This window comes from Danio rerio, chromosome 1 (assembly GCF_052040795.2).
Source record: "Danio rerio strain M-AB ecotype USA chromosome 1, GRCz13ab, whole genome shotgun sequence".
Lineage (NCBI taxonomy): Eukaryota > Metazoa > Chordata > Actinopteri > Cypriniformes > Danionidae > Danio > Danio rerio.
Window position 1 is genome coordinate 39,712,482 of NC_141021.1, and position 12,672 is coordinate 39,725,153.

The 12,672-nt window shown below is 33.3% G+C and overlaps 2 protein-coding genes across 3 annotated transcripts in view; one reads left to right on the forward strand and one right to left on the reverse strand.

The window, feature by feature from the left end:
- Positions 1-12,672, forward strand: part of sparcl1 (SPARC-like 1) — a 41,113-nt gene that overhangs the window by 1,314 nt on the left and 27,127 nt on the right. Inside the window, 2 exon segments of one of the 2 annotated variants that reach the window (NM_001446731.1) lie at positions 6,845-7,050; positions 12,483-12,595. The gene's annotated coding sequence lies outside the window, so the exon portion shown is untranslated. 2 annotated transcript variants of the gene reach the window in all.
- On the reverse strand, positions 1,494-4,321 carry scpp1 (secretory calcium-binding phosphoprotein 1). Its single transcript, NM_001145240.1, has 9 exons — positions 4,260-4,321; positions 4,100-4,154; positions 3,973-4,020; positions 3,809-3,871; positions 3,309-3,338; positions 3,168-3,203; positions 3,023-3,061; positions 2,111-2,176; positions 1,494-2,030 (listed from the first exon to the last, which is right to left on the reverse strand). Exons 2-9 carry the CDS (start codon positions 4,151-4,153, stop codon positions 1,590-1,592), a joined length of 777 nt encoding a protein of 258 aa, NP_001138712.1. The 5' UTR covers position 4,154; positions 4,260-4,321; the 3' UTR covers positions 1,494-1,589.

Below are 12,672 nucleotides of genomic sequence, written 5' to 3' on the forward strand. Positions count from 1 at the left end.
TGCTTCTGCAGAGGTATGAAGTAAATCTGTAAAATTATAGGCAATGAAGTTGGTAATTACTCTTGGATCACATTAGGGCAACCCTTTCATTTGAGGATGGAATGTAGAAGTGCTTGCGTTTGCAACTTCTTGGCATTTAAGAACGGCTGGGAAAAACAAACGGCAACCAATGGCTTATTTTTAATGACTTTATTTGAAAATGGTTAATACATATAAATAAATGACTACAAAATATATAAATAATAATAAAAAAATACATCAAACAACTTCAGCTCCAAAGATATTCAATAATAAAAAAAATAATTATATATATATATATATATATATATATATATATATATATATATATATATATATATATATATATATATATATACACACACACACACACAGTTGAAGTCAGAATTATTAGCCCCCCTGAATTATTAGCCCTGTTTTTTTTGTTAACGGAAATTATTTTTTTCCACACATTTCTAAACATAACAGTTTAATAACTCATTTTTAATAACTGATTTTTTTAAATCTTTGCCATGATGACAGTACATAATTTTTAACTAGATATTTTTTCAAGACACTTCTTTACAGCTTAAAGTGACATTTAAAGGCTTAATTAGATTAGGTTAATTAGGCAGGTTAGGGTAATTAGGCAAGTTATTGTATAATGATGGTTTGTTCTGTTGACCATTGGGAAAAAATAGCTTAAAGGGGCTAAACATTTTGACCTAAAATGGTTTTTAAAAATTAAAAACTGCTTTTATTCTAGCCGAAATAAAACAAAAAATTCAGGGTGGGGGGCTAATAATTCTGACTTCAACTATATATATATATATATATATATATATATATATATATATATATATATATATATATATATATATATATATATATATTTATATATATTTATATATATATATATATATATATATATATATATATATATATATATATATTAATTAATACTAAGTTGATGTAAATCAGTGGTTTCCAGTTCTTTTAGACAATTTTTAAGTTCTAAATACAGAAGTTTTAAAAACAGAATTGATAATTTTGTGCAATGCAAGAAAAGCTTATTTATTTTTTATAATTTGTTTGCGTAATTTAGATGATGAGTTTTTATGTAAAGTATACTAATAATTTGCTTCCTTTTCTTTTAAAATGTATTTATTTATTTTATTATACACAATTTAAATTTGCAATTAATTTAATATTATATTTATTACATTTTTTCTTCTATATAATTTAAAAGTTACGATAAAAAAAATGTATTATATTTCTATGCCAAAACCATTGCACTTAAAATCCTAAGACTGTTTGGTAATTAAAAGTTTAAAGATTAAGAACATAATTAAAATTATCATTTAAAAGTAAAAAAAAAAAACATTCTGTGAACCACTGATTTAGACCAAGTTACCTTAAAATAATTAATAATGCTTATTCACCATTTTATATTAATATTATAGAAATTTCCTTACATACCCTCCTATAAACATTTTCCTTAAGAGAACATTCCCATTTTACTACGCTCCTGGGATTTCCAACTTGCAGCTATCAGAGCATCGAGTCATAATAAATGATGTCTTAAACTGCCGCTAGGGCTCAGCGACATCAGGCATTAAGAAGCCATTGAAAGGGTCGGTTGCTCCATCATCACCGATATCCTGAGGAAGGTTTTCCTCGCTCTCACAATCTTGACTGTCATCGCCAGGCACACACTCAGTGGAGCGACTTTCACTATCCGTGCCGCTGTCTTTAGACTCGGTGCTTTCACTGCTGCTACTGCTGCTGCTGCTGTTACTGTTGCTGTATTCAGTAGCAACAACACCATTGTGTTCAGCGCTTTCACTGGTGTCGTCACTGTTATCCACTTGCATCTTGTTCACGACAACCTTTTCCTGGCTTTCGCTTGATTCGCTGCTGTCACTTATTTGGGATGCGTCACTAGTGGACTGGATGTCATTTTCATGTGGCTGGCCGGTTGGTTGCACAATGTTGTTGTTTGGTTGGACCCATTTGAGGGTGTAGATCCAGCCCTGTAAATGAATTATGAAGGCCATTATTCTTGTGTAAAGGCGTATGTTGTATATTATGGGTGAGATGTGATGTTTCTTACCCTACGGATGTTCTCTTTACTGCTTTGAGTGTTGTCGGCTGTCAGTGCGGTCTCGCTTTTTCCAATCTGGATAAACACATATGATAGAAGTTAGTTTAAATATAGGGGAATTAGTTTTTGTGCTATGACTTTTTTATTTTATTTGTGGCTCTGGATTTAAAATTGGGATTTAGTCAGAAGTTGAAGTTAGAATTATTAGCCCTCCTGAATTATTAGCCCACTGTATATATATTTTTAATCCAATTTCATTTTACGGAAATATTTATTTCAACACATTTCTAATAACTGATTTCTTTTATCTTAGCCATGATGACTGTACATAATATTTTGCCAAATATTTTTCAAGATATTTGCTTAAAGTGCAATTTAAAGGCTTAACTATGGTAATTAGGCGAGTCATTTTATGATCATGGTTTGTTACACAAACGAAAATATATATAGCATAAGGGGGCTACTAATATTGACCGTAAAATCGTTTTAAAAAATGTAAAACTGCTTTTTATTCTAGCCTAAATAAGACTTTCTCTAGAAGATAAAAATATTGTAGAAAATACTGTGAAAATAATATTCTTGCTCTGTTAAACATGAGTTGAAATTCTTTGTATTTTAAAAATGCACAGGAGGGCTTATAATTTTGACTTCAACTATATCATATGGAAGCTGAAAAAATAAGATGTTCATTGATGTAATGACAACATTTGATAACTATTTAAAAATCTGGAATGAAGATTTAAAAATATAAAAAATATCACTTTTAAAGTCTTAGCAATGGGCATTGCTTATTAAAAAATTGAGCTTCGATATATTTACAGTAGGAAATTAACAAAAAAAGTCATGATCGATCATTACTTAATACTCAAAATAAATAGTCTTCCAGGGTCACATATTATAATAGAGCTTTTTTTTTCGTACCAGACTTTCCACAGAATGGCTTTCACTCTCTTTAGATATCTAGAAAACAAACAAACAATAAATAAATACAAATTTGTTAGTTAAATAGTTGTATTTGTATTTTGTACATTTGATTTTAAGATATGAACAGCAATTTTGAGTATACCGGTTCATCTGATTCAGATTCAAGTGATTCAGAGCTCTGTTGGGGAAACAGAAAAAAAAAGTGAATTGAGCATATATCTTTAACAGAAATATATGCCTAAATATTGTAATCAAATATTTTGACATAGGTCTTTGCACTTACATTGCTGTCGGAAACATTTTCCTCTGACTTCTGTAAAGAAATAAATAAATAAAATGGTAAATATATTTATTTAAAGTATAAATATACTTTTTATGTAAATAAATTAATATCTATCTACTAAAAATGATTACTTTTCCATGTTACTTTTGCTAACAATCTTCACAAAAAATAATAAAAATTACAAAAATAAAAATAAATTACATTAATTTCATTTATTACATGTATTACATAACATTTCTGGAATAGAAAAAACTACAATTTATTTCCCTTGAAATTATTAATAGAATAAAAATGAAAAAAAAGAAAAAAAAGTTTTATAAACTTATTTTCAATAATATTTTTTTTTCAGTATATATGCATTTGCATGTATAGTTAAACATATTCATGGAATGCCAAATAAAAAGGATTCTTATTGAAATATGATTGAAAAAAAAAAAAATCCAGTTCAGTTCGTCATTCTAGTTCAAGTACAAATTCATTTTATTTGACCAAAAGCATACCTCTTCCGAAGGCTCTGAGGTATTACTCTGGTCTGAGGATTCAGATATTGAGGAGCTTTCCGACTGTTAAATATAAGAGCAGCAATATATAAATATTATAGCAACAGCAATACCTAAAACACCTTTTAAACAAAACATTTTCATTTATCCTGAGCGCCACTTACAGAGTTAGATGCATGTTGAATCATCTCCATAGCCACTTTATGCAAGATCTGCAGAAAATATTTAAAGAAAGTGCTGAAAAAGAACTGAAAGAGCTGCTTTTTAAAGGTTATTCAATATAGTACTTACTGGATTAGCACAGGCTGCTCCCAACAGACAAAGAATCAATAGGGCAGACTTCATTCTGAATATGAAGAATAAAGTTTATATTACTGTTCAGTAGCTTTATTATTACTTTTAAAGATTTTATAAAATATAAAAGATTTTTTTAAAAGTTTGAAAACCTTACCTTGCTCTTCTTTTAATCCCAAAGTGCAAAGTCCAGGAGCGCAGTGGCGATCGACTGAATGTAAGAGGACTTTACAGAGAGTGTTTACAGTTAAAGCTAAAGACTGGATTTAATGGTGTGTCTAGAGAAAGGGCTATTTAACAGGCTGGCTCTTAATTAAGGTAGCGGCATCACTTCCTGCTCGCCAACACTCCGATTACTGTGGGGGCACATTAACTAGAGCTGGAATATGCAAGAAAATGAGAGTGCCACAGTAAGAATGTTTACATAATGCAATGACACACAGTACAGTGTGCGCTCACCCAAACTTCCTCTCCTGTACGTGTCTATTTTAGGATGCTAAACTATAGGGTGTGTGGCCTCTAAATACTGAGTAAGAGTACTGTCTGATCCCACACTGGGACAGGAAGTCCATAATGAGAGCATTCCAACCTCCTGTTTTTTTTTCTTATTTTTTCTTTTCTTTTTCATAGACTTTACTGTATATACCTTTATATACATTTTATGTTTAACATTTTAACATTTTGCTCTATGCATTATTAAAAACAAGACATGCCATAATTCATATCAAATGAGTTTATACTATATAATTATTTCTATAATGGATCTTCTCCCCACTCATTTTGGTTTTTGTTAAATTAATTATATCACCACTTCCTGGAGGGCCATATTTGGAGTGCTGCTGTTTTTTTAGTCTTGAGTGAAGAGTGGAATATTTCCATTTTACAAACATTCCTCGCGATTATGCTGGTAATCTTTGCAGTGTACCCAAAAACCCACAAAGAGCTGTCGATCTGAGATCCTTGCTGATAAAAGAACGGAAAGGAAATATAAAACAATGCACAGTGGTTCACAAATGAATATTCAGCTCGCGCAATTTAGCAGGAATTTGCTTGCAGTTATAATTAGATTTCCTGAGAAAATGTTGATGTAAGAAAGCTTGAAATGAGAAAGGGTTTATTGCTGTTTATTAAAACTCATATTGCATCATGGGAGTTTGATTTCTGTAAAATAATCCAATTCTTTTTTTTAATTACTTTTGTTTTTACTTAGTTTAATTATTTCACAATACAGAACAATCATTTAACAGAACATTTACAGTATACAGAACATTATTTAACTGACTAAAAACATTCTAACATAGTATTGCATAAATACACATGCAATACTCAGCATACTGTATATTTGTACACCCCTTGCAAATCTCTCCTGTAAATACATTTTTTTAAATATAGGAAGCTATACAATATTTTATATGTGTATGTATATTAAATTAGTCAGTACTGAAGCTAAATCTGGAGCTAATCTAAAAAAATAACTTAAGATAACGGTCCAAAACAAGTGCACCCAAATTCATATGTTATAGAAAAACATTAAATACAAATAAAAAACAAAGAGGAAAAATCAAGAGAAGCAAAAAAAAAAAAAAAAGGAAAGATTTTGTTGAAATTGTGTATGTTGTAATCTTTTTGGAACATTTTGCTTGAATTTAATTTTATTATCTTTCATTTTCTAAATTTAGAAAATATTATTTTAATATTATATTAAAAATATTATTTTAATAATTATATCTGTTTAATAAATCTGTTGCTTTTAAATGCACCAAAATACATTGTACAAAATATATATTATATATATAACAATATGCACATACATAATTACAAACACACACACACACACACACACGTGTATATATATATATATATATATATATATATATATATATATATATATATATATATATATATAAATCTGTATCTTCCACCCAAATTTAGACTTAAAAATGAGCAGTAATGAAGCCATTTTTAATTCTAGCAGCAGCGCATTCCAAAGGCTAGGACCTGCTATGGCAAATGCATGTTCACCCCTACTTTTGAGGTGGGCCTTTGGGACTTTTAATAGAAACTTATCAGCAAGTGTCTGGATGGAGTGTAAGGCCATAATCATTTAGGATAAATAATAAATTGACACGTTTAAGATCTGATTTCTTTAATAAACAACGATTTTTACTGCCTGACCTAGTACAATATAAAATGGGTCTCAAACCAAACAAGATGCACTGTCTTAAGTTGTATTTTTCCATGCCATGTCTTTAAAATATGGAAATTAATTTTACCGCAGTATTTTCAATAGAATTTTTTGCGCTAGTCTGCTGCTAATGACGGTGTCTGCGTTTAAATGATCTTTCCTCTCTTTTGTTGAATTTTCCCACAGCTCTGTATGATCTGCTTCTGCCTGCCCACACTGTTTTCAGCACATTTGTTGTCTAGAGGTCTGTTTGCTTTGAAAATTCAATTCTACATTTTAACTGAAAAGATATTTATAATTTTAGTAGTTTGATGTGTGTGTTGTACCACAATTTATGTAACCAACCAAGACTATATAGAGAACAGAGGCCACACATAGCTTTAATGTATTTTATTTAAAAGATTTGGTAAGTTTAAATCAAATTTGGTAAGTTGATTTGTTTATTCGTTTTGGTGAGTTTTTTTCCCCCTCCGTTTGTGGATGTGTCTGTTTTTCTTTCCTTATTTGTTTTAATATGCGCTAAATTAGTATGTTTATGTTGGCTTTTATATGCACAGAAGGACGGCAAGGAGCTCCTAAATTTTCCTGAAGATAATGCTCCTAAGTGTGTAGCATGATTGCCTCACAGCAAGAAGGTCACTGGTTTGAGCCCCAGCTGGGTCAGTTGGCATTTCTATGTGGAGTTTGCATGTTCTCCTCATGTTCGCGTGGGTTTCCTTCAGGTGCTCCGGTTTCCTCAACAGTCCAACGACATGTGGTATAGGTGAGTTTAATAAAATGGCTGTAGTGTATGAGTGTGAATGCAAGTGTTTATGGGTGTTTCCCAGTGCTGGGTTGCAGCTGGAAGGTTATCCGCTGCGTAAAACATACTGGATAAGTTGGCGATTCATTCTGCAATGTCGACCACTGATAAATAAAGGTATTAAGCTGAAGGCAAATTAATGAATGAATAAATGACCCCTTTGACATCTGAGCCCTAAAAACTTTTTTTTTTTTTATTATTTTTATTATTATTTTCTGAGATTTGGGAAAAAATAAAAAATAAAAACTATTTATTTATTCCAAATCAAGCTTTTTGCATTACTGGAAGAATCCTGACAACAGAATACTGTTTCAAACGACTAAAAGTGTCAATAAAAGTCACTTTGGTAAAATGTTTGCATCAAAAGTTATCGGAGCAGAGCTCAAGGTTCCATATTATTTGAAGTCAGCGTGGATGCAAGGGAAATGGGTAAGAATAAAGATCAGAGCTACTTGGATGAGAGCCAGAATGTTATGGCAAAGCGACTGGGTCAGGATGTCTTTGAAACAGCAAGGTTTGTGGTTTGCTCTGGGTCAGCAGTGGTGAAAGTTTACCAGCAGTGGTCCAAAGAGGGACAAACCACAAACCGACAACAGGGTGTTGGGCGCCCAAGTCTCACCAATCCATGAGGGCAACAAAGGCTATACTGTCTTATCCAAGTCTAAAGAAGGTCTACTTTGGAACAAGTCACACAAAATGGATAATGACTATCGGATGAATGTGATGAAACATAACACATCACACTCAAAGTTGCTTAGAGTGTCCATTATGACCTCTTTCAACCATCAAAAGCTCATACAATGGGCACCAAGTGGATTGTCTTGCAGTGGTAGACCAGTGAAAGATAGTTGTTTTGTCCATTTTGTTCCATTTTCAGATGGATGGCCATGTACATGTGCACTATTTACATGGACTAATGGCTTTGTTAAAACTTTACTTGAAGGGATGTTCATAAGAATGTCAATAAACTTTTATTATAGTGACATGACACCTGTCTTGAATGTGAATGACATTTTATGCATGCTTATGACTGTCTTTACGCATCATTTGGCATGTTATGACATTTTTTTGTTTGTCATGGCAACTTGACATAAATGCATCATATTCTGTTTTTGTTATGACAACTTGACACTACCATACAACAAAACTTGTCTTAAATCTGTCAAAAACATAATTATCTTATTATATAATTATATTATATAATATAATATTCATTATAATTTTTTATGAATTTTATAACCGCGCCATTAATTTATTTTTTTTACCTTACCTAGTGGTTCAAGCCGAATCTGTCATTAAAATGTCATTAAATATTAATGTCACTGTTAAACATTTGACAGAGTAATGAGCCTTTTAATGTGACATTTTAATGACAAATTCAGTTTGTTTCATTGAAAAGGTGATCTGAAAAATATTCATGACACAAATATAATGCCTCATGAAAATCATGTTTATGACAGATTTATGACAATATATGTTGTCTTGGTGTAGTCAAGTTGTCATGACATAGATGAAAACTGTTGCGATGTATTTGTTTATGTCAGGTAGTCGTGACAAAAAATGTCATCTTTGCATTAAAAATTACAAAACTGAGCCAAAGAGCTTAGAATGACCAAGAGGCGACACTCTATTGTAATTTGGGAAACAGCCACTAGAGGGCGCGGTGGCCATTTTGGAATGAAAACTCCATTAGAACAACAGCATATTATAAGTCTGTAAAATAAACTATTAAAAGTGCTGATGATTGTGATAATAAGTGTTGTATTGTTGTCTCTAAGGTTGTATTTCAGCTTTAATATGCTTTTTAAATAGATAAATAAAAAACAAAGCAGCTGCTTGCCATCGCAAAAGTAATGAGATCCAATGGATGGCCGATCACTTTCACTCCAAAATGGCGGAATCCAGGGCTGTTGCTGGGCGCTACTGTTGCAATGGAACGTTCTATTGAGTGTCGCCTCTTGGTCATTCTAAGCTCTTTGACCAAGCAAATGAAACTTAATAACAGTTGTCCTAAGTATACAGAAAATCTCACTTGCATTTGTGATGTCATGTCATGATATAAAGATTTCATGACCATTTTACCATGGCCTCTTCCAGCAGGGTAATGCTGGTAATTCACATGATGTTTAGGGATAGTTCGAAGAACACAATAAAGAGTTCAAGGTGTCTACTTGACCTTCAAATTCCCCAACTCTCAATCTAAACTCCACTTTGTAATTTATCTGAGCTGAACGGTAAGACACCATCAGAATCATAGTAGAGCCCTTATATATAGTATGTATAACATACAAATGTATTATAAATACAAATCATCTCAAGGGTTAACAGAGAATGATTTAAATATGAGAAATATAGAGTGAGTAGCAGTTATGTTGAAAATGCCCTGATGCTAGTGATCAAAGGATAATTGCTGGACTGCTTTGACCTGATAGATGATGAAAGTACATCAAATAACCACTAAATACAACGTACATACAAAGGTTTGCGGAAAAGCATTTCTGAATGCCCAACTCTGACACTGTGAAGCAGATGAGCTACAGCAACAGAAGAAGAGCACAACAATGCCAATTAAGAACTGTATCAGCAAAGAAACGGAAACTGATGCTACAATTTGCAGAAGCTTGCTAAAAGTAGACAGTAAAACATTATAGTCTGGGAAATTTAAATTTCTGTTCTAATATGGTAGCTTCAGAATTTGGCAATAACAGTAGGAATGTCCCGATCTGTTTTTTTTTGCCCTCGAGTCCGATTCATTAAATTTTTTAGTACCTACCGATACCAAAACCCGATCCGATACTTCTATAATACATACGTAAAGGCTTAGTAGAGACATGGGAGCTACTTACAAACTTTACATGTCTGTGGTGAACGAAACATAAGGTATCTTATGACAGGACAAGTAGTTTGTCAGACATCTTCTTATAAAGGGCTGGCAGAGCTTTCTCTGTGAAATAGTGGCGAGACAGCATTTCAAATCAAGGTTCTACGTTTGTTTTTGAAGTATTTTTTGCAGGTTTGTTGTGTTAAATGTATCCTTTTTCTTTCCACCTCTTGAAATGCCATGTTTACATATCATGCAATGTTGGCAATGGCAATGTTGTCATCACCAACTTTATAATACATGCAGACTGCAGACATACTCGCGCTTTCCACTTAAAGCAGCTCCCGTGTTCTGCTTTGCTGGCATTTAACCAATAGCGTCTCTGCAAAGTGATGTCATGCCGCACACATTGCTGTTTCTGTGTGAAGTCAAGATAGAGGTCTGACTCTGAGCCACCCCATAACTATACATGTGTTGAAGAATAATGAGAAAATATACATACATATATATTTGAGTCCTGATTGGGACGTAACGTCCAATTCCGATTGAGTCTGAAACCACATGATCGTGCCCAATTTCCCATCACGTGATTAGATTTGGACTGTCCTAATAAACAGCATGGAATCAGGAATTAATTAAGCCTCATATCAACAGTTCAGGCTGGTATGGTGGTTTAATAGTATTATGGAGTTTTTCTGGACAATGTTTGTGGGTCTAGTACCAAATAACATGCCTTGTATTCTGTAGGACCACAGTGTAGTTGTCTAGTGATGGCTACTTTCTGCAGGATCGGATCATCTTACACTGGTTTCTTGAACATGACAAAAAAGTTCTATTTGCAGGCACCAGGGGCCTCAAGTACGAAGACTTGCGTGAAAATCATACTAAAACATTGCGTACGCACAAAGCTGTAAATGTGCGTACGCAGAAAAAAATTCAGATGTATGAAACACTGTGTTCGCCGTATCCCACGCATATTCTGTTTGTACATCTGAATGAACGTGAAACTGAGCGCAACATGCACGAGCACAAAACCCCTCCCTGCCTCCTCCCCCGTATGAATATGCTAATGACTCTACTTTGGCAAAACCCAACGAAAAAGCAATGGCAAAAGCAAGCAAAAAGAGAAACTTTGAACAGAATGTGAATTGAAGGTGCTGCTTTCGGAGGTAGACAGGAGAAAAACTGTTTTATTTGCAAGTTTGTCCTCTGGAAATAATAACAAAAGAAAAAACAGAGTGGGGAAAGGTTTTTTTTATAGTGGGGAGAGATTAGCTGATGCGGTTAACACAGTTGGGTCTGAACATCGCACTGAGTGGATTAAAAAAGAAATCGTGAGATCTATAGGTGTCAAATTTTGTATTTTTTTAACATGCTAAGTGGCGCTGCTCGCTAAACCCATGGTAACATGTTTCGATACGTTCAAGCATGATCTCGGTTCAATTCCAGCGGTTGATGAACTTATGTTTTTTTCCCCGCTACATATCAGATTTTGCCTCTATACTCTTTATCAGGAGAAAGACAAGTAGGAATCATTAATAAGTCTGTGCATCAAATTTAATTTTCACATTTATTGAATGGAAATGTTTCTGATTCACGTATGCCAGTTCATCCTCAGATCATGGTGCCTTTATAGCAATGTGTGTGCAGTAGATTGCTCCGATTACATTGGGAAAACTGGCGACCGCTGCAAATTGCGCTTTAATGTTTGGCTGGTCAACTGTATGGTACGGAAACCTTATAAACTAGACATGCGGATGAACCCGTCTCATGCAAGCTGAGAACACACTTTTGTAGAGTGCAATTTAACACAACTGCCTCTAGGAGTCGCCAATGGAAATAAAACAGACATGCACAAAAAATGTGCGTACGCCAGCCATAAAGCTGGCGTGGAGCTGCGCAAATTCCCGCGTTTAGTTCATCGTTAGTAAATCCAAACGTGAGCGATTCTGAGTGTGAAACCTGGCGTGCGCAAAGTTTTTGTGCGTACGCAGCGTTGATACATGAGGCCCCAGATCTCCATCTAATAGAGATTCTTTGGAATGATCTGGAGCAGGATGTTTACATCATTAATGTTCAGCAACTTAGTGATGCTCTCATGACCAAACCCATCTAGATACTAGCAAGGTCCACCAAATATTGTGGCCAGTAACTGTATATTTTAACAGTTTATTTATAAAGTAAACTGGATGCTCTGTAACCAAGCTAGTTGCACGGTTAACAGATGTTGATAGTTAATATTTATAGAAACTTGTGGACTAAGTTAATGTTTGGTTTTAGCTTAGTCTCAGGTTCAAGATCTGCACAGAATCAAGATTTTTATATATTTTATTGTAATTTTATTTTTAAATTTCTCATAGTTTTAATTAAAGTTTTGAGAAAATATCAGGTAAGTTGAATTTGACATATAAATAATAACAAAATATTAAAATTATTAACAATTACAATTATAAGGGAAATTTCTATTTAATATCTGAGCAAATTCAAAAGTGTGTTTTGGCATCTCTGTTCGTTTACCCCCTTCCTCCTCCCAGTGAAGCTTCATTTGGTTGTCTCTCTCTGACTGGTCCAGTGCAGATGAAGGGCATCTGATGTACAGTTCTGAGGGTGGAGGCATAAGGAAGCGAGAGGTGCTTTGACTGACTGCCTCTCTCTGACTCTTCTATCATCAAACACACAGCTCAAGTAAGTCACAAATTTTCATGTCTAGTTTTTAGGGAATGAACTAAATGCTTCTGCAAAGTAAAAGGTGTTGCAATAAG